Source organism: Biomphalaria glabrata, chromosome 6, assembly GCF_947242115.1.
Source record: "Biomphalaria glabrata chromosome 6, xgBioGlab47.1, whole genome shotgun sequence".
NCBI lineage: Eukaryota > Metazoa > Mollusca > Gastropoda > Planorbidae > Biomphalaria > Biomphalaria glabrata.
In genome coordinates, this window is record NC_074716.1 from 24887969 (window position 1) to 24909544 (window position 21576).

At 32.3% G+C, this 21576-nt stretch overlaps 1 protein-coding gene and 1 non-coding gene across 2 annotated transcripts; one reads left to right on the plus strand and one right to left on the minus strand.

Annotated features, from left to right (window-relative positions):
* Positions 1–103: 103 nt before the first annotated feature.
* LOC106050930 (splicing factor 3A subunit 3-like) lies at positions 104–18277 on the minus strand. Its single transcript, XM_013206009.2, has 17 exons — positions 17937–18277; positions 13894–13941; positions 12241–12293; positions 12013–12118; positions 11085–11157; positions 10687–10778; positions 9926–10008; positions 9744–9816; positions 9452–9517; positions 9228–9296; positions 7397–7464; positions 6128–6247; positions 5663–5897; positions 2532–2642; positions 1065–1155; positions 822–877; positions 104–247 (listed from the first exon to the last, which is right to left on the minus strand). The coding sequence occupies exons 1-17, from the start codon at positions 18030–18032 to the stop codon at positions 170–172; spliced, it is 1518 nt and encodes a 505-aa protein (XP_013061463.2). The 5' UTR covers positions 18033–18277; the 3' UTR covers positions 104–169.
* A 227-nt stretch (positions 18278–18504) lies between these two features.
* On the plus strand, positions 18505–18576 carry Trnaw-cca (transfer RNA tryptophan (anticodon CCA)). Its single transcript has one exon. It is a non-coding gene; the product is annotated as a tRNA-Trp (tRNA).
* The last annotated feature ends 3000 nt before the right edge of the window (positions 18577–21576 follow it).

The following is a 21576-nucleotide window of genomic DNA, read 5'->3' on the forward strand; positions in this document are numbered from 1 at the left end:
TAAGAAACTACTAAATTCAATTAAATCAGTTATCAAATCAAAATAAAAAATAATGTAAATGCCTTTAGGACTATATAATAGTTCATGAACAACAAATATTCAATTAGAGGAGGAAAAAAATGAATGTATTGATAAAAAACATTGCCATTAACAAACAAAAAAGTCTAGTCTACAGAATGCCTTCTTTTTTCAGTAAAGTGTACATCTTTTTATTGATAATATTTCCTTGAGAATCTTCATATTCCTCCTGAAAGCAACAAAATCTGTCATTTTTTATCAATTTTCAATATATTCTTATAATAAACTACGAGATATAATTTCAATATGTTCTTAAAATATATTAGCTTATAAATGAGGTACATACCTTTAACAAAAACAGAATATGTCCTGAATAATTATTGTTGTATAGAGAATTGAATTCTACTTACCAAGTTATTTTTTCTTCCTTATTCAAATTATTTATTACCTTTTAATTTTAATTTAATAAAAAGGTCTTTTCGATGTCCACAAACAAATTTTTTTTAAATTTAGCTTATTTAATGAAAAGTCAATTAACTAATTGAGTTTGTTAATGAAATTTATTTACTTCAGCCAATACACCAATTTAGTGCAGCAAGTTCAATAAAAAAAACTTGCCATTCTATGCAGAATTAAAATGAAAATTCAAACAAAAAATTTAGTAAGTCTAGTTGAAAGGATGTACAAAGGCCTAACCCATGGCAAGAGAGTCATTTTTTAAAATGTAAAATCTTTTCATAATATGCATTCATTGCTGTTTTGTTCTTTTCCTAATTATTTTGAAAGAACTACAAGCATCATACCTCAGTGTCAGCTTTCCATCTCTCAGCTTCTTTACCAGACTTGATTCTCGTCCACACTAAAAACCAAAGAGTTGTAATTTTAAAAAGTGATAGAACTCAAACGAACTAGAAATATCAGTAACTAAATAATTTACAAGAAATAATAATTGACAAAAAAAAAAAAAATCCATGGGTTTACATTTCTTAAAGGCATGGTTTACATTTCTTAAAGGCATGGTTTACATTTCTTAAAGGCATACTTACAAGCTAAAGCATCTTCGATGGATGTTACATTGGCAAAGTGAGCTGTGTTGGGTATTCCTAAACATCTCATACCTAGTGCATGTCGAGACTCCTAGTACAGTAAATGTGAGGAAATAAAGCATTATACTTTAAGGAAAACAGATATATATACTAGCCGGATATGATTGCGGGCCTTAGATTGGATATTACTGATCTACTGGATTGAATTTAGATCTGTCAAACAAGGAGAATGTTCCCATCACATTTTATTTGTCACAAAAATAAACATGTGAAAATGGGTTTACCTGATTTGTTAAAACGTTTCTTTCTTTAATAGAGATACAATTAGGTACTTTTGGTCTATTTTTAGGGCCCTAAGGTTGTGGGAGGAATATTAAACATACACTATGGTCTCTGCCATGGTCTAAGGACATGCATACATACACCTTACTTTCTGCTTTATATATTAGATTTCAAAGCATAACAATAGCCATATAAATAACACATTTAATTGCATAGCTGCAATGCAAGCCTGCTTATGCATTTAACTAGTCTATGAAAATATGTTGAACGCCATTGCCTGCTTTTAACCAGAATGCCTCAGGGGTCTATAGACTAATATATACACATCAAATAATACAAAATAAATTAAAATGCAGTCTAACCTACTTCACTACTATAGACACCTACAAATATGATTTAGCTGATGTCTTTTAATGTGCCTATGATCTCTCAACTTTTTTGACAGCACAAAGTACTCAGCTGAATAAAATGAATTTTGGTAGCAAATGTTTCCAGCTGCCAAACATCTTAAGTACATTCCATGCCTCATAGACAATAAATGTAGGGGCTAGAATCATGGTAGCTTCAATAATTAGTCAAAATATTTTCAGCTGATTATATAACAGTTCTATGCTTTGACTTTGGTTTTAATTTGCCAGTTTGGTGAATAGGATTTGAAAATACTTGTCAGACATGTCACAGTAAATATGGAGGTCACCTAATGTTATTGTTTTTAAAAAGCTTAATTAATAACACATCTAGATTTTTTCATCAGCACATTTACATTAGCCCTTGATATATCAATAAAACAAAAATGCCCATATTAGTATGCTGAAAATTCACCATTGATAAGCCTATATGCAGAGAAAGTAGATTTCATTTGGTTTCTCAACAAACAATTAAGTAAAGTATGCAATAAATACAATTAAAGGGTTCCACTGTAAAATAAAATGCTTAATTTATAGATTTCTAGCCCATTTTTATGTAAAAAAAAAAAATCCATTTCCAAACTGTTAACACAATTTTCATTATTTAGCTTCTTTTTTTTTTTAAATCTCCTTCAGGGGTGCCCTGAAATTCAACCTACCCCATTTTTTTTTTAAATTCTGAAACCATCCTAACACAAACTTAACAGTGTGTGCTGGGTAAACTGTGAGAAGTGAAGAATTAAAATGTGTAGTTGCTAAAAGACAACTCAAGACTTACTGCAAAATGCCTTTGAAAAGCTTTAGGTCCTCTGTAAGGATGGTTACCACAGATTTCACAAGTGTAGGTGAGGTTTAGACCATGAAGTTTGTACAGCCAGTAAGGAATGGGCTGAAAACAAAGTCAATTTCACTTTATAATTATCAAAGACTGTCTTTTGTCTTTGTCTTATTTATAAATGTGCCTAATTGGCAGATAGAGAACCTGTCCATCCCTAACCAGACTTTCTTAACTGATTGGTTTACACACAATAAAATATCAGGTCAGCATTTTTCAAACTGAGGGGCACTGAGAAGAAGACACTTAAAAAGTCTTTGCCAAATGCCATTCTAAAGTCTACCCATCTGTCCTCCTGATTGATGTACTATTGTTCATATGAAGTCTCATGAACAAAACAGGCTACTAAAAATGTCTATGACAATAAAAAAACCATTACAAGCGAGTATGCTCTGCTTACTCAAATACATCTCATACTTCAGTTTAGGCCCATCCCTTCTTAATTTAAATTAATTGGACCTAGGCTCTTCTAAATAGGACAAATAAGTGCATTGTAGACACCAGGAAAATGAATTTCTTAAGCTCAAAATGCAGGAAAACACTAGGGGGCCAATGCCCTGGTTCTCACATTAGAACCCCTCTGGATGGCTTAGGCACAAACATTATTTTTTTTTAGGTATGTCACTAGTAAAACTATGAGAAACACTGTACTTCTCAGGACCTCTTTGTTCCAGTTTCTGATTCTTCTTAAGATAAATGTGTCACAAAGAATTATTGAAACCACTAAAAGAAGATATTTTAAAATAGTTTAAAGTAAAAAGTTAAATTCAAATTGACTAAGACAGAAAATAACAGGGAAGAGCGTTTGTATAGAAAAAGGCTAATGAGCAATACAATTACAAATCAATCACTGTAAAAATACAACTCCAAAGATTTTTTTCAGCTTTTACATATACTGTAAGTTGGAGTTTTGGACAACTATTCCAAATTTAAAGAGGTTGTTCCGGATTTCTGACCTACTGTAACCAAAGTCATGTGACTGTTGAACAACAAAGAGGAGAATGGCCTTGTCCTGCTATATTTCCATTGCTATGGCTCCTCTATTTTTACAAGATTTTACATTCACAAACATTTTAAAATATACAGAGTACATCAATGAACTCCCTGAATGTTCAAATAATTATACGAATGTTTTCATAAAGGGTCAAGATGGACAAGGGTTAAGGATGCTTTTAAATTGTCAGTGATATTTCTTTTATAGTCCACAACAAGCGTCAACACATTGCTGATGATACATTCACATACAGAAGATGTTTTTACAAACATTTTTGCAAGATTAAAAAGAAAAAGCTTGTTGTAAACTACACAAACACACATATATACATATATATATATATATATATATTGTTACGAATCTCACTATCCAGGCTCTCTGCAAACTGCACCATACACCACCAACTTAAAGAACTTGACAACTCAGGGCTCCAAAGTAATGTAACACTTTAATAGTTGAATAAATAACAGCCAATACTGTACAATTGGCAACACGTACACTGTACAAATATCTCTCCGATAACACCGTACCGCCGTATCAACTCTTGCACTGGCCTCTCCGTCTCGTTCCGGGCTTGCACTGGGTTCAACAGTTCAGGACTGACTTCACACCCTAGGCTCGTTGTGTCGGACTCAATCGCAGACCAAGATCAAGACGCCAGTCGTCTCAACTGTACTTGACAGTACACCGCACAGAACCGTCGTAATGCTCCGTACAGAACCACACCGTTGAACTGTGCTGTAGTTGACCATGTTCTGAGCCCCTGTCGTGAACCTTCTGTCGTGGACTTTGCTGTATTGAGCCCCTTTTCTCGACCGTCTTGACTGCGACACCTCCGCTCTTATATAGGGTCTCTAATGGCCTTCTCGAAGCGGACAGAACGCCGCTCGACATTTCTAGGTGGTCAGATGACTACAACTCTCGTGACGCTCCTGAGCTCTGTTCACGACGTTGATCCTTCCCGAACTGTCGTGTTGACACTCGTCTTGGCTGACCGTCGTAACTCGTCACGGTTGACCGCTCGTCTAGCGCTGGCCTGGGGCGATTTGCATCGACTGACTACACACACACCACTACCCCCATCTGTGCCACCACCAGGTTTATAACACTATATATACATATATATATATATACTATATAGGTTTATATATGGGATAATATGCATATTAGTTGAAACATTGTTATACTGTTATTTTCATAAACTTAAGCTATTTTTAACGTTAACATTAAGAATTATTAAAATGTGTGCTGGATACATGATGTATTATTATGTTTTTAAAAGTTCTATCATTTTTAAGAAATTCACAAAATGTTACATTAAAGTTTCAAAAATGAGTAGACGAAATAGATCTAGATCAGTTTTACTACTTAGAAACCAACAATGAAAGGGCAGGGTAAGACACATTTGGCCTGTGTAACTGTAAGAGTAGATCTAGATTTATCCTTGACTATCAGGTGTGTTATTTGTTCGATAAACAACTTGCGCCTATTACGCACAAGGAAATACACATGGCAGTCTTTTCATCTTTTCTAACAACTAGTCGACATATCGACTACACGCTAGACTAGCCCTAGAGCTATCTGACCAATTCAATACACACTGGTCTGCTTTGTAACTTTTAGTGTTCTACTCAAGTTCAAGTGTGTTTACTTTTGGCCAGAGAGGAAGGGGGGGATGAAAGTACTTTTTTTCTAGAATTGGTTACCTGAATGCTAAAAACTGTATGTGTAGTCGTTGTAGATCAAGAAATCTAGATCTCAGTATGGCAGATTATAGGCCAACGCTTCGGTACCTTCTATGTTTTAGTTGAAACTATTAAAAATGTATCTCTAGTTTCTCCTGTTATTAACAAATTATAGTTTAGCGCTAATGACCACTAAATATTGACTTAAAACGCTTCAGATTCCCACAATAAATTAACTGAAACTAAGCACAGTGCGCGATGTAAACACAACCACCACATGACTCGGGGGAATCCTGAACAACCTCATTTACCAAATGTAAACTAACTTGATCACACTACTCTTGATTAAACCTAGAATTACTCTTCCAAGTTTAGCCATGAAATGTGAACCTTACTTTTCCATCCCAACCCAAGGGAAGATCTTTGGGATTATAAGGGGCTTCATCTGCATCATTATCAGAGTCTGACTCTTCAAACTTTTCTTCATCAGACTCCTCCCTCTCTTCCCCAGTCTGGGCTTGCTTTCGCTGGACATTGTCTCTTGTGGCTAGCCTTTGCTCTCCTAACAAATCTGTTAGCCTGTACACTTGAGCCTCTAGGGCAGCTATTTCTTTCTGTTTCTCTGAGTCTCTAGGAACAAAAAAAAAAGCTAGACATAGTAATCATTAAAGATGTCAGATAAAATTGCAAAAACAAACAAACTTTAAAGTCATTTTTTGATTACATGCAGATAACTTTACAGAATAAGATAATAAAAATATTACTACTGGTAGGTATGTAAATAAATATTTTAATCAATTGTTTGAAAAAGTAATTTCAGAGAAAGAAAAGTTTAATCAATTTTTTATAGAATCGCTTACTTTGTCTTGGCAGCCTTGCCAGATTTTCCTGGTTTAGATTTAGCAAATAAAGCTGGATCTAATTCATCAAGATTTTTGCCTTTGGTGCTAAACAACCTCTGTGCTCTCTGTTCAAGGGTTCTAGTAGGATGTATATAATATACTTTAAAGTTAGCTGAATATTACTAGTTACAGATAATAACACAATTTATTACATTTAACCCACTAGCTCCTTCTGCAGTTGGGAATATTTTCTTGTTTTGGTCCTAAACCATCAAACGTTTCTAAAATCCCCTTTTCAATATGCTGTCTTTAAACTTTACAAATAGAAGAATTCTTTTGGTCAAGTTGCAAGCATGATTACAAATCATTTTAGAGATTATAGATTCTATCATTAGTAAAATCAGGAAGATTCTTATTGCTTAAGGAATTTTCAAAACAAACATGCCCATAGCCCCAGTATATAAAGCCCCACATGGGAAAAAGTATATATAACTAGATATATCATTCTATTTTTTTAAATTTGTTTATTAGTATTAGATCTTAAATTTTATTACATTTCAAAGTGTTTATTTTTAAGAATTTTTTACATTCAGAGTTACCTCTCTTTGCTTAAGGTATGGGAAGTATTTTACCTAACCGAAATAGGAGCTATTGGGTTTAAGACCACTTAGATAGAAAGTAAAGTTTCCCATCAAGACAACAGACAGTCTAGCCATTGGGGCACCACACAAGATTTGTTAACTGTCTTTTTCCATTCCTCTCTGTATTTTGCCTTGGATAGACCTTCTTCAGTGGCAGGCTTGTCCATTCTTTTATGTTGTCTTCCCATGTTCTCTAAAAGAAGGTCTTTGCAAGCCCCAAAGACCTTGTAATATGGCCATAGAGTTTTAGTTTGCGTTTTTTTTAAATAGTTAGCAGGGCATCGTGGGATCTAATCACTATAGTAACCCTGTCTCTTAATCTCTTCATTTCTGATGTGGTCTTTAAATGTGATACCTAGAATACTTCTGTAGCATCTCAGGAGTGCAACATAATTTAAAGTAAAACTCTACCATGATTCAAACCCAACACTATTTGTTTTCCAATCTAGTGTTTTTGTTTCAAATCAACCAAATGATATCAGGTAATAAATTAAAGCTGAGAGGAATATGGATAGCCTAAAGAATCACAACACCAAAATTACAATAGTTGACACTGTAAGTAACTTGAAATCAAGAAAGCAACCAACAAGATTTATAATCTTTAGTTTTAATATGAAAAAAAAAAATATAACTGATAATCACATACCCTCCACACTTAACACCAAGTGCCATCAGTGCAGATTTTAATCTATCCAGACCCAAAGATGCTAGCTCCTGAAAACAATGCACACAAAAGGTATAAAAGTTGATAGTGTCTAGATAATATATTGTGTTAAACCAGAGGTGGGCAAATTACGGACTGCGGGCCACATGCGGCCCGCCGGAGTGTTTTATGCTGCCCGCCGACACCTACAGAAATCAGGTGTACCCACAGTATATACAAATAAAAATGCAAATATATTAAAAATATATCTTTATAAATTACTGAAACTGTCTCATTATAAAAAGTTTCAACTAAACGAAGATTATGCTTATTAGCTATACATCAATACACTCAATTCAAGACACTATCTCTGGACAGTATTTTTTCAATGCTATTAAGAACTGTGTTGAGTGTTGGGTAGGCTTGGAACAAGATGGCAAGTGCAACAACTGATGGAGCTCGATCTTTGACTGAGAATTTATTTTTTTAAATATCCCAACCATAAACTCTAAACAGGAAAGTTTGCACAAAGCTGCATAAAATTTCTATATAATATTAATATCCTTTAAACATAATAAAACTTTAAGGAGCACCCCACAGTAGTCAAACTTTTAAGAGATAGGGCTGTTGACTGCAGGTAGCTCCGATTAAGTAACACAACAACCCAATGAATTCGCTAGCTTAGCATGGATTTTGTGACTTTGTTACCAATATTTCTAATGAAAAGTGGAAGACAGATTTGGTGATTTTGTTATAGGTGCTAATGCAATTGGCAGTTGCCATATGAAATGTAAATGCATGTTAAATCTTTTCAAACAAGGCTTTGTCATTTTCCTTTGCTGAAAGGTGAAACTATTTATAGTGATATGAAGAAAAGTACAACACTTATTTAGATTCCTTAATTGTGCAATTTATAAAAGCAAATTTTAAGACGTCAACAACCATTTTGCAATACCATCAGCTCACTAGAAGCTGATTCAGCTCCAGAGGACATAACTTCAAGCAAAGAGAAGTTCCAGTCAGTACTTCCAGTGGAGTCTTATGGGTGCCTGAAGCTGTATTTCTACCCTTAAAAAAGCTTTGCTGCTGTTCACACTATTTGGGTACACATACATCTGTTCTTCTTCTTCTTCATTCTCATTTTACATGTTAGAGAGTTCAAAACAGTAATCCTATATCTGAGATGACAGTTCTTCGAATAGACTCTGTTATAAAAGAACGGTTTTGTGCCAGAGTCTTGTTCGGGTCTCTTGATTTAGTATGCACCATTGAAAGACATGGTCAGCATTCTCTGGTGATGCTCCACTAAGGCAGTTTTCGCTCGTCCCGACTTTTAACTTCCGGAACATATGTTGTCTCATTCAGTGAACAAGCATTTTTTTGTGTGTGTGGAAACTAAACAAGTATAATCACTGGTCGATGTTGACTGACTGTACTTTGACAGCAGTCACAAGGATAAAAACTAGTTCCACAGTTCCGGAACATAATGCACGAGTGTAAAAAGTAAAATACTGCACATTAAGTACAACTGTATATTTGTGGGGATAATGTGATATTAAAAGACAACAGCAATTTTTTTTTAAATCGTAAAATTGGTTTCAAAAGTTGCTAGCTGTTGTAATTCCTCAACGTGGAGTGTGGAAAAAAAGAAACGTGAATAAAATACAGTGTAAATATGAATTAAAAGACATTCTAGACAGTTAGCTAGAGTATCTTTCTAAGTTGTATATATATATGCAGCCCGCCATTCCCAATTTTTTCGCAATGCGGCCCTCGATACAAAAAGGTTGCCCACCCCTGTGTTAAACAAACAAAATGTAAAGGAGAGACTTGCCTCCCATGATGAGAATGCAGAGAGATCCAGGTGAGCACCAGAATGAGTCAAGGCACCAGAAGCTTCTTTCTGTATGGGAAATAACATAAAATTATTTTTTCTTTAAGTCAAATAAAATTTAAAGAAATGGAAAAAAATTCCATCAATATTACTTGAAGACTTTTAAGAAACATAAGCTTTTTAAATTCTTGTTTAAAGTGTGAAAGAATCAAGGAATTACTCACAGGCCAACCAGGAAATGTTCCTTCAGCCCACATTTTCTCAAACTCTGCTTGAACTTGTTCCACTTCCTAGAAAAAGGAATTTTTTTATTTTACTAAAAACATAAAAACAAGAGGAGTGCAACAATGTGATATATAGCTTATATACATATTTATATATAACATTTCAATTTAAACAAATGAACTAAATTCTTAAAACAGCTTTTAATATTATTTGACCTTTACACTTCTGCTTTTAATAGTTTGACCTTTACACTTCTAATAATAAAACTAAAGCTACAGCTTTGTAACTAACCTCTGTTAGATCTGTAAGAGGTTTGATCTTGCTCATATATTCTCCAAGGTACTCCAATAAAGCAACCAAATAGCTTTAAAAAAAAAGAAGTCTAGAATTATTTTTTTATATGTGTAAGTGCACTTATATCAAAGTGGTGTAAATCTGACCATACTAAGAGTAAAGAAAAAAACTGAACTCACTCTTTGTAACCAGCATTCTTCCTGTCTTTTGGTATGTCAAAAAGATGATCAAATGTGGATAAATATGTAATGTAGTCTATTTTCTGAAATGCAATGGGAAAAAAAAAGTCAAACTTTTATCCCAACTATCAGTTCTTTTACAGATATCCACTGTTATATACACAGCTATTAGAAATAGTAAAACCAAGATAAAGCAAGATGGTGCTAAAAAAAGCTACACTTAATATTGTGTATTCATTCTGCTAAAAGAGGAAGATTCTACTGTTCAAAATTAATGTTGATCTTCCTGAATGTGCAAGCCCTGATATATTGGTTATTGTGTAAAAATCCTAACCATCAATCAACAGTCTTTCCATAAAAATATTACAAAAAAAGAAAATGTTGTGACATACAATTCAATTAGTTGTATATGAGAGTAAAATTACCACCCATATTATTTTTTTTCAACTCATTTCGAAACAGAATGAAAATATGAAAAGCAAACAAAGAAGAATACAAGGCAGAGGTAACGCAGACTTCCAAGCTCAATTCTTCGTTCTCTATAGTTTTTTTTTCTTTTCTTGCATCACAGGAACTTAGCAGTATAAAACAAAACAAAAACAGTTAAAATTCATTTCCTTTATTCTAGTAAATCACATTTCAAAACAAGTTTTGTTCTCTCAATAGTTTTGTGATAGATTACCTACAATGATTCACTGACTTCAATGAGCAGTACTAAGCACTAGTGGGAAAGGGTGTAATGATGGAAGCTATGAACTTACCTCAACCCCTTTCAAGTTCAAATACAGTTCATAACATTTGTGCAAGTCTAGGTATTTACCATAACCTTCTTCATCAGTAAAATCAACCAGATCTATGAATGCAAATAAGATTTTGTAAAAAGTACAATCACTCCATTTTTCTATGTAATGATCATAAAATAAAAAGGACAATGTACCTTTTTTTTATTTGTTATGTTATATATCAATCAATAATTATTATAGAGTGACACAGATTTGAATATAAAGCATTTTTTTTAAATATGGTTAAAATAGACAAATATTGAAATAATAAAGCAACTGACTGAAAAGAAATTAGATGAAATCAAAGATATTGTACAAAATATGACCTACAATATGAGGAGAAACTGTTAATTAAAAGCTGAAAAAAATGTATGTACTTTGAGCATCATCTGGTGGATTCTCCCTCAGTTTTGCTAACTCATCAAACTCTATGGACATGGGAATGCTGACCTGAAAATAGGATAGTTCATACATGATTAAAAAATATGTTAAAGAGCAAAAAGTTGGCATGATGGTCTAAGATTAGCATCAAATGTAAAATGGAATTAGTATAGAAATCATCACCCATTGAAAAGTTCACAAAACTGACTTTGGGATATAAATGACAAAAATAAAACACACTCTGCTTATAGTTAAGGTTTCAATGTTAAGGTTAGTCCCACATTCATGCCAATAATGACTCTTTACAGTTGAGCTACAAGGAAATATTTTAGCCCTTGAGATAATAAGCTGATTTAAAAGATCATGAAGGCTTACAAAAATCTTGACATAGTATCTAGAAGAATGTACAGATGCATTAGTTTAATTCTACATGTATAAGCTTGAAACCAGGGATATACATAAAAAAAAAAAGCTAGATCAAAATAAAAAGTAAACCATATAGGGATAATCAATCTAGATCATTTTTAGTGGTCATGTAAATGTGGTACTCACAAAAACAACTGATTATAGATAAATTAATCTAATAATTAATTTAAAAAGCTATCTAAACATAAATATAAAAATTTACATGCAGTTTCCTTATATTTAACCAGAAACTAAATTATTACTATAATGTTATCAATATTCAAAGTCTACATAATTTCACTAAGTCCCACTAAAGTTTCATTTAATTAGCATATTCTTTTATAAAGCTCTCAGTAAATAATGTTTACTTATAATTGAAAACAAAACAAAACAAATTTGTAAATACATTATAATTTTTTTTTTCATTTGTTGGAATATTTTAAATTCTAAATCAGTTTGCCTTTATTCTTCTCCTAGACATTATCTAGCATTTCATTAATTTTTTTTTACTAAATGTACCTCATTTGGATGTTGACGATAGAAATCCTCTATGGCATTTAGTCTCTTTTTAAATTCAGCATACTCATTGGGCCCTGCCAAATTTTGGATTTCTTCCTTTCGAACACTGCAAAAATAAATTAATTTATGTCACTTTTTATAAACAGACAACAGACATTTTTAAAGACATTCTTTACAAAGCTTATAAATCTTATGAGCTAGTAGCATTTTTTAAAGTAACATTTTTACCCATCTTTATCTTCATACAGCTCCTTTAGTTCCCGGGTAGTTTCTAAATATCTCTGCAATAAAAAGAATTAGCAAAATTTTAAAAACCTACAAATGATAGAAAAATTCTGCATTTCTATGTTAAGAGTATTCAAAACTAAGTAACTGTGTAGATATTGTGGAATGAAAAAAAGGTAAAACTATTTAATATTGTGATAAATAAATCTCTGCCTAAAACATTGCCTAAAATATTGCAGTTAAAATGAGCACAAAAAAAGATACAAGATACTTAAGTCAATACCAATGAGGGACACAACAAATAGTAAATAATTCACTGACATTTCGTTCACCTACAAATCATTCAAGACTATTTGTTCACCCGACATATTGCAAGAGGATAGTATGTGATAAAAATTAGACTTAAAAATGGTCAAACCTCTTTTGGACCTTGCTCTACCTTCCAGATTCGCCATTGTGTCTAGATCTCAACTAGGAGTTAACTCAAGTATCCAGCTGAATGGGTAGATGACGAGGTGGGCAGGGGAGGCTAGATGACAAACATGAGTGTAAAACTAGGCCTACATTTGAAAAGTAAAAATGTTGCCTATAGTTAAGTAAGGGTCCTTCTAAATTGTTTAGCTAACAGCCCTAGCTTGTAAGATCACAATTTTTTTCCTGTTTTTTTTTAATCTAATTTTTATCACATACTATCCTCCTTTAGAAAAATTAACAATCAGGATTATGCCTGATCTCTAGATATCAAATTTTTTTGGGGAAATAAAATTAAAACATTTTAAATATATCAATACCCTGTATGTACTTTTAATGTAAGCAAATTAAACACGGAATGAGAGTATAATATTAACAATATATGTTAACATCCAGTAATTGATTTGTCAGTGAACGAATTGTTAGTGAAATATTTATTGATGAGTGGTGAATAGTGGTGAATAATTTGTCAGCAAACAAAATGTCAGGGAATGATTTGTTGTGGAACCACACTAATGATTTATAATACTAAGACATGAATTGTAGCTACGACTGAGCTGGACGGAACAAAAAAAAAAACAAAAAAAAGTTAAGTAAGTAAGTCAGTCATTTTACACAATAACATTATACACAAGCACAAGTTTTTAAATGATTTAATTGTATATATTATGTATATATTATACCATATTTTTGCGCATATAGCCCGTAGATTAAACACATTTTTACAAACAAATGGCAGTTGTGCAAGGTATATACAAATTATTTTACTCATAAACATAGCATAACAGAAACTATGGCCATATTGGTAAGTCTTTATATCCCATACAGTTCACTGTGTATGCTTGTATTTCACACAAGTGTGTCACACTCTATGTATAGCAGATGTCTGATGAGAAACAACTTTATGTACCGGTAGTTGACTGCAAGTCACATTTGCAAATGCAGGGTATATAAGGGTGTGGGTTATATGGTACATGACATACCACGTTTATTTTAAAAGCAAAAAGACTAAAACTTTCAAAAGACCAAATATAGTCAAGCAGACTTAAATATGGCTAAATTGGATTATAAAAAGTGACTTATATGTCTGAGAAACAAATGAGACAGCTAAAACTATAGAATTATGTTTAGATCATCCCTCAGCTCAGTCCTTCTACTAATATAACTAGTATCAACTGTACTTACATCATGCAGAATTTTCAATCTGTGATCTGAGTTAATGTGTTCTCTCAACTATATAAAGAAAAGATTGGGTGATAGGAAATTAGTTTTGGTTGTACAGGTAAGAAAGTATATTAAATGCATGACTTTTTAATATCTAATCAATAAAAATGGAAATTGTTAAGAGTGTGTTCTCATTCTGAACTAACATTTGAAAAAAGGTTTTTAAATAAGATATATAAAAAAAATTGTCATATTATTTTTAGATAAACTAAAGTTTTACAAACATTGATGTCTACTAATTGATATCAATGATAGACTTAAAAGAAACAAAGTAGTTATCATTGTTTGGTTCTTTAGTGAATCTGAAAAATTGAAGGCTCCATTGTCAAGACATCACAAAATATTGTGAAAAGTGAAAAAAATAATATAAGAATGAAAAAAAAGTATACATAATATATATAATAATAATAATAGCAATGTCTTTAATTCCAAAGATTAAGGATGAGTGCAGTTTTCACATGGCTATGCAGACCCAGTTGCGATCTGAATATTATTCCACACCTGATGTAGCTCTATTTAAGTTTTCTTTATGTCAGGCTTTTCTTTGGGCCCCAAATGTGTGTCTCGTGGCATTCGTGAGAAATCTACAAATTTCTTTCAAAAGAAATCTGCTGCCAGCTACTCTCCTCTATGCCAGTAAAGGCGAAATGACATCTGACTTGATTTTTAGGGGGGACACCTCTGTTACACTTACCTAAAAAGATTGCCATTACCGATTGTTGCCAGGAAGGTTCTGCAATAGACTTTTATTGAACCCTTTTGCTGTCATCCTTTGCTATTCTCCAGGAGGTTTGTGTTCCTAACGAACAACCATCCCTAACTATGTTATGACCTACTCCCCCTTCCTCCTGCTGTCCAAATAGACTGAACCAAGGAAATCAGTGTGTTGCTAGAGAAAAATTTGCCACAGTAATGAGAATTTAATACAGTGGAGAGGAGAGACTGAAATATTTAACATTTTTGTGGTTTTAATGTAGGCTAGATTTAGCTGGGGAAGGGATAGGCAGGGTGTGAAGTCATTATTCATTATTAACAGAGAACGGCAATAATATTGAGCATGGAAAAAAAGTGAGAAAATGACTTTAAATTTAAAGTTTGAATATTATATTTATATCTAGATCTACTCATAATCTATTGTTCTTTTTATAATAATTTATTAATTATAATTATTAATTAGATCTCTAGAAAAGTTATTCCTCTTCTCTTCATTAGTCTCATGTAAATTTCTAGACAGAAACTCCCGTTAGTAGTGAGTTCGAAATCCGCGTATAAACACCGGAAGTAGTATTCCATTTATCATATAAAACCTGCATAGGTCCATAAACGTTGGTATTTTGAATTTCATAGTAAAATTACATTTTTATTTTTTTTTTGTACAAAATTTGTGCTCAATGTGCTCTAGAATGTTAATATTTTCAAATGTCATGTCCCGATTATTCCAGTGTTGGCTTGTTTTTATTAAAATGAAGATCAAATGACTGCATATTTTTGTTTTTATGTTTGTCAATTGAAATAATCCGAGTTTCAACCTTTTTTAAAAAGGCTCATCTGGGTAATTACTTAAAGATTCGTAATTGATAACTTAGAAGCATATTTTCAATCAGATTTAATTAGAAAAACGTCTTCGAGTGAAGTCCTCTCGATTCACTCAAATATGTGACCAATTATCGATAGTTGACATTTTTCAGCACTGAACACTATATTTTTGGACAAGTTGGCAGAAACAAAATTATCCATGAAAACAAGAGCTTTGCTAAAACATATATACATCCATCACTGTCAGTACGTATTTAAATCCATCTCAATCGGCCCCCTATTTATAACCATCTATGATTTGAATAATTTCTTTTTAAAAGCAATTGATTAATCTAAATATAAAATTAATTATTTTTACATAAGGTTAAATAATTTTCTAATTATTCCAATTCAATACAATATATGATTTAATGTAATCTATACAATTTTAAAAAATTCTTAGTTATCTTTTAAATAAGTTTGTACCACTAGTCGTTTGTAGTGTTCATAGAATTTAAGCTTTGTTTGCATCATATAATTATCAACTACTCTAGTTAGGTTATTATTATTTCACTATAATTTTTTTTTACTATTATTATTATTATATTTTATTACTATTAATTTTAAGATTTTTTGATTAAAATATTATATAGCTATTATTGTTAAATACAAAAATATAAGAAATTGAATTACATTTTTAAAGGCAATACTATGGTTTGTTTTTCACATTTAGGTGAAACATCAAGGACACTTTACACTGCATTAAAAATTGCTAGATGCACCAGAGTTTCTATTTAACTCTCAGATTAATGCTTTTAGTTGTCCTCTAAATTAATTATCAAACCATGATATCTCTACTGTTAGTAAACTCCACTCAATTTTTAAATCAAACTATACCTCAGTCTACAATGGGCATATTAATGAGTTTCTCATTACAAAGGGATTTATCAGGCCCATTAGTATGTATAAAAAAATGTGCTTCACCACAATACTTGGGCTGAAAGAATCTTAGGTTTTTTAATTTATTATCATGAAAAGCACCAAATGCTAAAATGGCTATTTTTAGATGGTAAGACAAAAGTCAATGGCAACAACGCTTGCATTATCTTTGCACTAAAAAAGAAATGAGCAAGAGATAAATTTTCTTTTTGTTTACCAAGAAAAAGATGTGGGGAAATTATTATTGCACTAAAAAAGAGATGAGCAAGAGATAAATTTTCTTTTTGTTTACCAAGAAAAAGATGTGGGGAAATTATTTTGGATTAATTTATTTAGTGTGGACAGATGAGCAAGAAATGAAATGGCAAATGAATAAAAGCTGCTTTGAAAGATGTTGGTGTGCCTATTGTTAAAGAAAATATATTGTTTACGACAGCAAATAATCTAAGAATCTGTGAGATTACCCATAGCCTATTAGAAAAATTATGGAATTATGGATGATGCTGAGATTATAATTATTCTTTAACTGTGATACTATTTTACATTTCCTTAAATGTATTTTAATTTTATTTGATTGATTTGCTGATGTCTAAGTGATGATTGTAAATATGCTATTTTATTTCCAAAAAAACAACAACAAACATTTGTTGCAATAAAAAAAATCTATTTTGATTAATAATCAACCCATAAAATAGAATATCTAGACATTTTTCTTATATACAATCATGCATTAGGTATTAATATTTAGAATGCATCTATTCTTTTCATAATATTAATTATGTTCTTCATTAACTTGTGTTGCAGATTTGATATAGATTTAAAAATTATTTACTTCATTCTTCAAAAATTACTTAAAATCAAAGCATTACTTTTCAATTTTTTAAATAATATTTTCAGCATAATAATTAATTCATACTTTAAAAGTATAGATACCAGACACTTAAATAAAAAAAAATTCTCTTTCAAGATTTAAATCTTTCAAAATGAATTTTTAACAAACATAAGTACTTTTCAATTACAAATAGTGTTTTACTATATATTCATTAAGAGTACACTTATATTTCTTTAAATAATAATTATTAATCCTATCAATACATTCAAAATTGATTCAATGTTACATGCAATAAAGAGAAACTCAAAACAAAATTAGAAAAAAATTGAGGATCATTCTTGTCACAAAATTAGATAAATTGGCAGCACAAACAAAAAAATACTCTTGATCTATTTCCCAGTTTGATTCAACTTCCGGTAGTGAACAGAAATGACATGGATCTAAAAAATCAAGACTTTCCCCCTCTCAAATAAAAATTAATATCTCCCCTTCCACTTGTCATACAATGATAAATTTAGTATGGTTGGAAATATTTTTTCAAGCCCTATTCAACCATATAGGTTTTATTAGTATATTGTGAGTTTGAATTTTTTATCGAACTACCTACCGTTAGGGAAGGGGGAATCTAGAGTTTAGATTGACTAGAATGACTAGATCATCTAGATTTATTTCATAAAAAAAACATTTTAAACTTAGACTAATAATAATGTCTAATTACAGTTTTCTTTTGAAGCAACATTTCACTTGTCATTGCTTCCATGAGTCTTTCTCTTTCCTCATGGTTTCTGCGCTGTTGCTCTAGAATAGACTCCATTTTGCAACACTTCAAAAAAAATAATTATAGATCTAGATCTAAATCTAGATGTGTTTCTTTAATAAAAAAAGTCAAGATCTTAATGATCAAATCAATCAAATCTAGTCTAGATCTTTACTGTCTTTGGAGTTAGGTGTACAAAGTTACGTTTATTTTCAGTATTTTCTTTTCTGAAATCGGAAATAGTTAAAAATTGAGATCTAGATTTATAAATAGATATCATTCAGTCATTGGCAGCCATCTTGCTTATATTAAAAATCTGAAACATTCCATATGTATAGGATAGAATCTTTAGATCTAGATCTATATTGAGACATAGCTAGTTAAATTAATTTAATTTTAACTGATAGTTGATTTGCATGGATGTATAGACTCCAATGGCAAGCCTCATGTAAATATAATATTTAAATTTTACATTTTATACCTTACTTAATTTTGGTATAAATTAATTTAAAGACACTTATTTTTAGCTGGCCCTGTGGCGCAACGGTAGCGCGTCTGACTCCAGATCAGAAGGTTGCGTGTTCAAATCACGTCGGGGTCATCGAAATTTTTGCTTTTTAAAAATTAAATTTATTTACATATACAATGAATGTTTTCCCAAACTTTTTCCTTAACGGGACACTTTGCACATTTTGAATAAGAGTATTTAACCACAACTACATATTTTTTTTTAGAGATTAATTCACGTAGTGGCCTACTAGTTAATTATTTCAGTAACTCATGGGACACCTATTCGGGTCTCGCGGAACACAGTTTGGGAAACACTAGTTTACATCACCCCCCCCCCCCTCTTTCAATGTAGACTCTATATTTAAAAAAAAAAAAAAAAGAAGTCTGGCATATATAATACACTTTTACCCATCATCATCTGTCACTTGACATTCGTAGTAGGGGTGATGTGACTAATTTGTATAACCAAATCCCCCCCCCCCCCCCACCATCTTTTTCGGCTAGCAGTTGTTCTTAGATGAAGATCAAGAGAGTCCGGTCCAGTATTTCACTTTGTCCAGCCAGCTTTCTTTTGCACGACCTTTTCTTCGTGCTATCGTGCTCCCTCCACTGTGGGCCTACCTTGAAGGATCTTTGGGTGATGGTTTAACGAACTATCGGTCTAAACTTCTCGACCCTCCCGCCCCCTTTCCCGGGCTATGCCCTTAACCAAAATGTTACCAATATTTCTCAGCATGTTACCAAACGTCCATCAAAAAAAAGAGGACATGACCTCCTTCCGACAGGCATTGGGATAAAATGTAAAAATGTCCTGTTTTTAATACTTTGTTGTTTACTGCAATGGGAATGGGGGGGGGGGGGGGGTGTATTAAGCAATTCAAACCGTTACATCTTCAAAGTCTGGTGAAAAGGCATAAACTTAGCGAATGGTTGTTAAAATATTGATGCAAACGATGCCAAGTTGTTTGACCAACACTGCAACTTCTATTCCATTACAACCTCCTCCAATAACAGTACTATTCGTATATTCAAGCTGTTCATTTAAAACTCAAAAGAGTCCAAAGATCTCTTGAGAGTGAAATGATTCTGTTGTTATGTCGCTATGTTTGTATTGATTTGGTAAACGTGCTTGTCGATAAGTATGTCGTACATGTATTATTTGAGATATATTTGTTCCATTTGCACTTCCTTGCGAAGTGTTTTTTTGTTTTCCTATGCATGGATTGCATGTTTCCCATAGGCTTCTGTTACATGTAAATAATCCTGTGTCTAGGACAAACATGGCAGAAAGCAGTCGTCATTAAGAAACATCCATCACCCAGATCTTACATCATAAAGACAAATGGTGGGAAAACATACAGACGAAATCAACGGTTTTTAAACAAGAGCTACGAAGAAGACATCTGTGGGTACTATGACACCGACGAAGACAATGAACAGCAAACTGTTAGAACAAAAGAAACAGACAATTATAAACCAATATCTAGAGAACTTGCTGTGCCGGTCAAGACAACCAGAAGTGGTAGAGTTGTCAAAATTCCTTGTAAATATAAGTATTAAGAACTTTAAAAGGAAGGATGTGATAATAGCTTCAAAAGGAAGGATGTGTTAATATTAGAAGATATTACGTCATTGTTTGTTGTCTATGTTTTATGCGAAAGCAAAGAATCGGACGGAAATAAAAGTTAGTTATATATGTCTACCTTGATAAAGACAGTCTCGTTATTATCATTATTAAATAGTAACGTCTACAGTAATGTATTATTAATCTGTGACTACAGAACAAATCCCTTATTCGGATATCTTTCCAGAGGACAATTAAGGCTGAAATGGAGTAATTCCCCTCCCCCCCCCCCCCCTATCTTCGGGCCCAACACGGAAACAAGCAAAATATAAAAATCCATAAAAAAAAGGTTTATCTAAAGGGAAAAAAACTCCGCCTTTAAAACTATATATATCAATAATATAGAAGTTATTTCCCTTTTTTGATCTCAAAATGATTAATTATCAATAATTAATTGACTAATTTGTTAGCTACAATAAATGATTTTTTAAAGTATCTACTTGATTGGAGAATGCGTGAGGGAGAGATAGCGTTAACAATTATTGAAGTGGACTAAACCCAACAAAATTAGTTATATCTGCGAATACTGAAGGATTAGTTTCGCTTTTTGATATCAAACTATAATTAATTACCAGTAATTAATTGACATATTGGTTACTTTTTTATTGATTCATATCTTGTCTATGTCAATAAATAATTGTGCGAAGTTTCAACTTGATACGAAAATGGGTGTGAGAGAAATAAGTTGTAGGCCTTCACTTTTTACCACGAGAGTGAGTTGATATACGCTTTTAAAAATTGTATCGCCCCACTGCATCTCGCCCGTCTGTGAGAGTGACGCCCGGGGCATGATGCCCCCTCCCTTTATTAGTAATGTATAAAGCATCGCGTGTTTGTGTATCATCGACGATACGTATTTGAGTTTGTTGTGGAGAAAGAAAGATGAGAGAAAACATGTTCGTCGATAAAAAGGGAAGGATGTTGATTTATGTAGACTATTAGTGGAGTCATGTTCCCTTTGGTGTGAAACTAGGTAGTTCCCCAAGATAGCGCCATAACTAAAAGTGTTGAGCTTTCAGCCTTTCAACGAGAAGTAACAGCTCGATGTATTTTCGATGAGTTTTTGATGATTAATGTCGCAGAACAGAGAACGAAATTTGACTTAGTGAATGTCCGTCTTTTAATTCAATAGGCTTACTAGAAGAATACGCTGTGCTTTGAGAAATATGTGCCGGCGTAGTGTTTCATCAATGAAATGATAAGCCTAGGTTGTTTTTTTTTCTTTTTTAAGTTGCGCATTTGGGCTTGCAGGCGTCTGCGTACGAATAAAACATTTTTTAAAATATATATATATATTCATACTCTGCCTGAAAGGGCGTTAAGCCACACAGTTCTAGCTTAAAATCAGAAACGGTAGTGGGGTATCTTTTTTTTTTTTATATTCTAGTTGGACTAGAGCATGGCAATTATAACAAAAGACGCATTATGGTAGAACAACCGTCCACCAGATTAAGAAGTAATCCACAA

Coding starts and splice junctions, on each gene's coding strand:
- LOC106050930 (XM_013206009.2), bottom strand. CDS start 18,032: ATGGAGTCTATTCTAGAGCAACAGCGCAGAAACCATGAGGAAAGAGAA. Junction 12,294..13,893: donor GATTGAAAATTCTGCATGAT/GTAAGTACAGTT, acceptor TTTTTATTGCAG/AGATATTTAGAAACTACCCG. Junction 9,297..9,451: donor GAACATTTCCTGGTTGGCCT/GTGAGTAATTCC, acceptor TTTCCCATACAG/AAAGAAGCTTCTGGTGCCTT.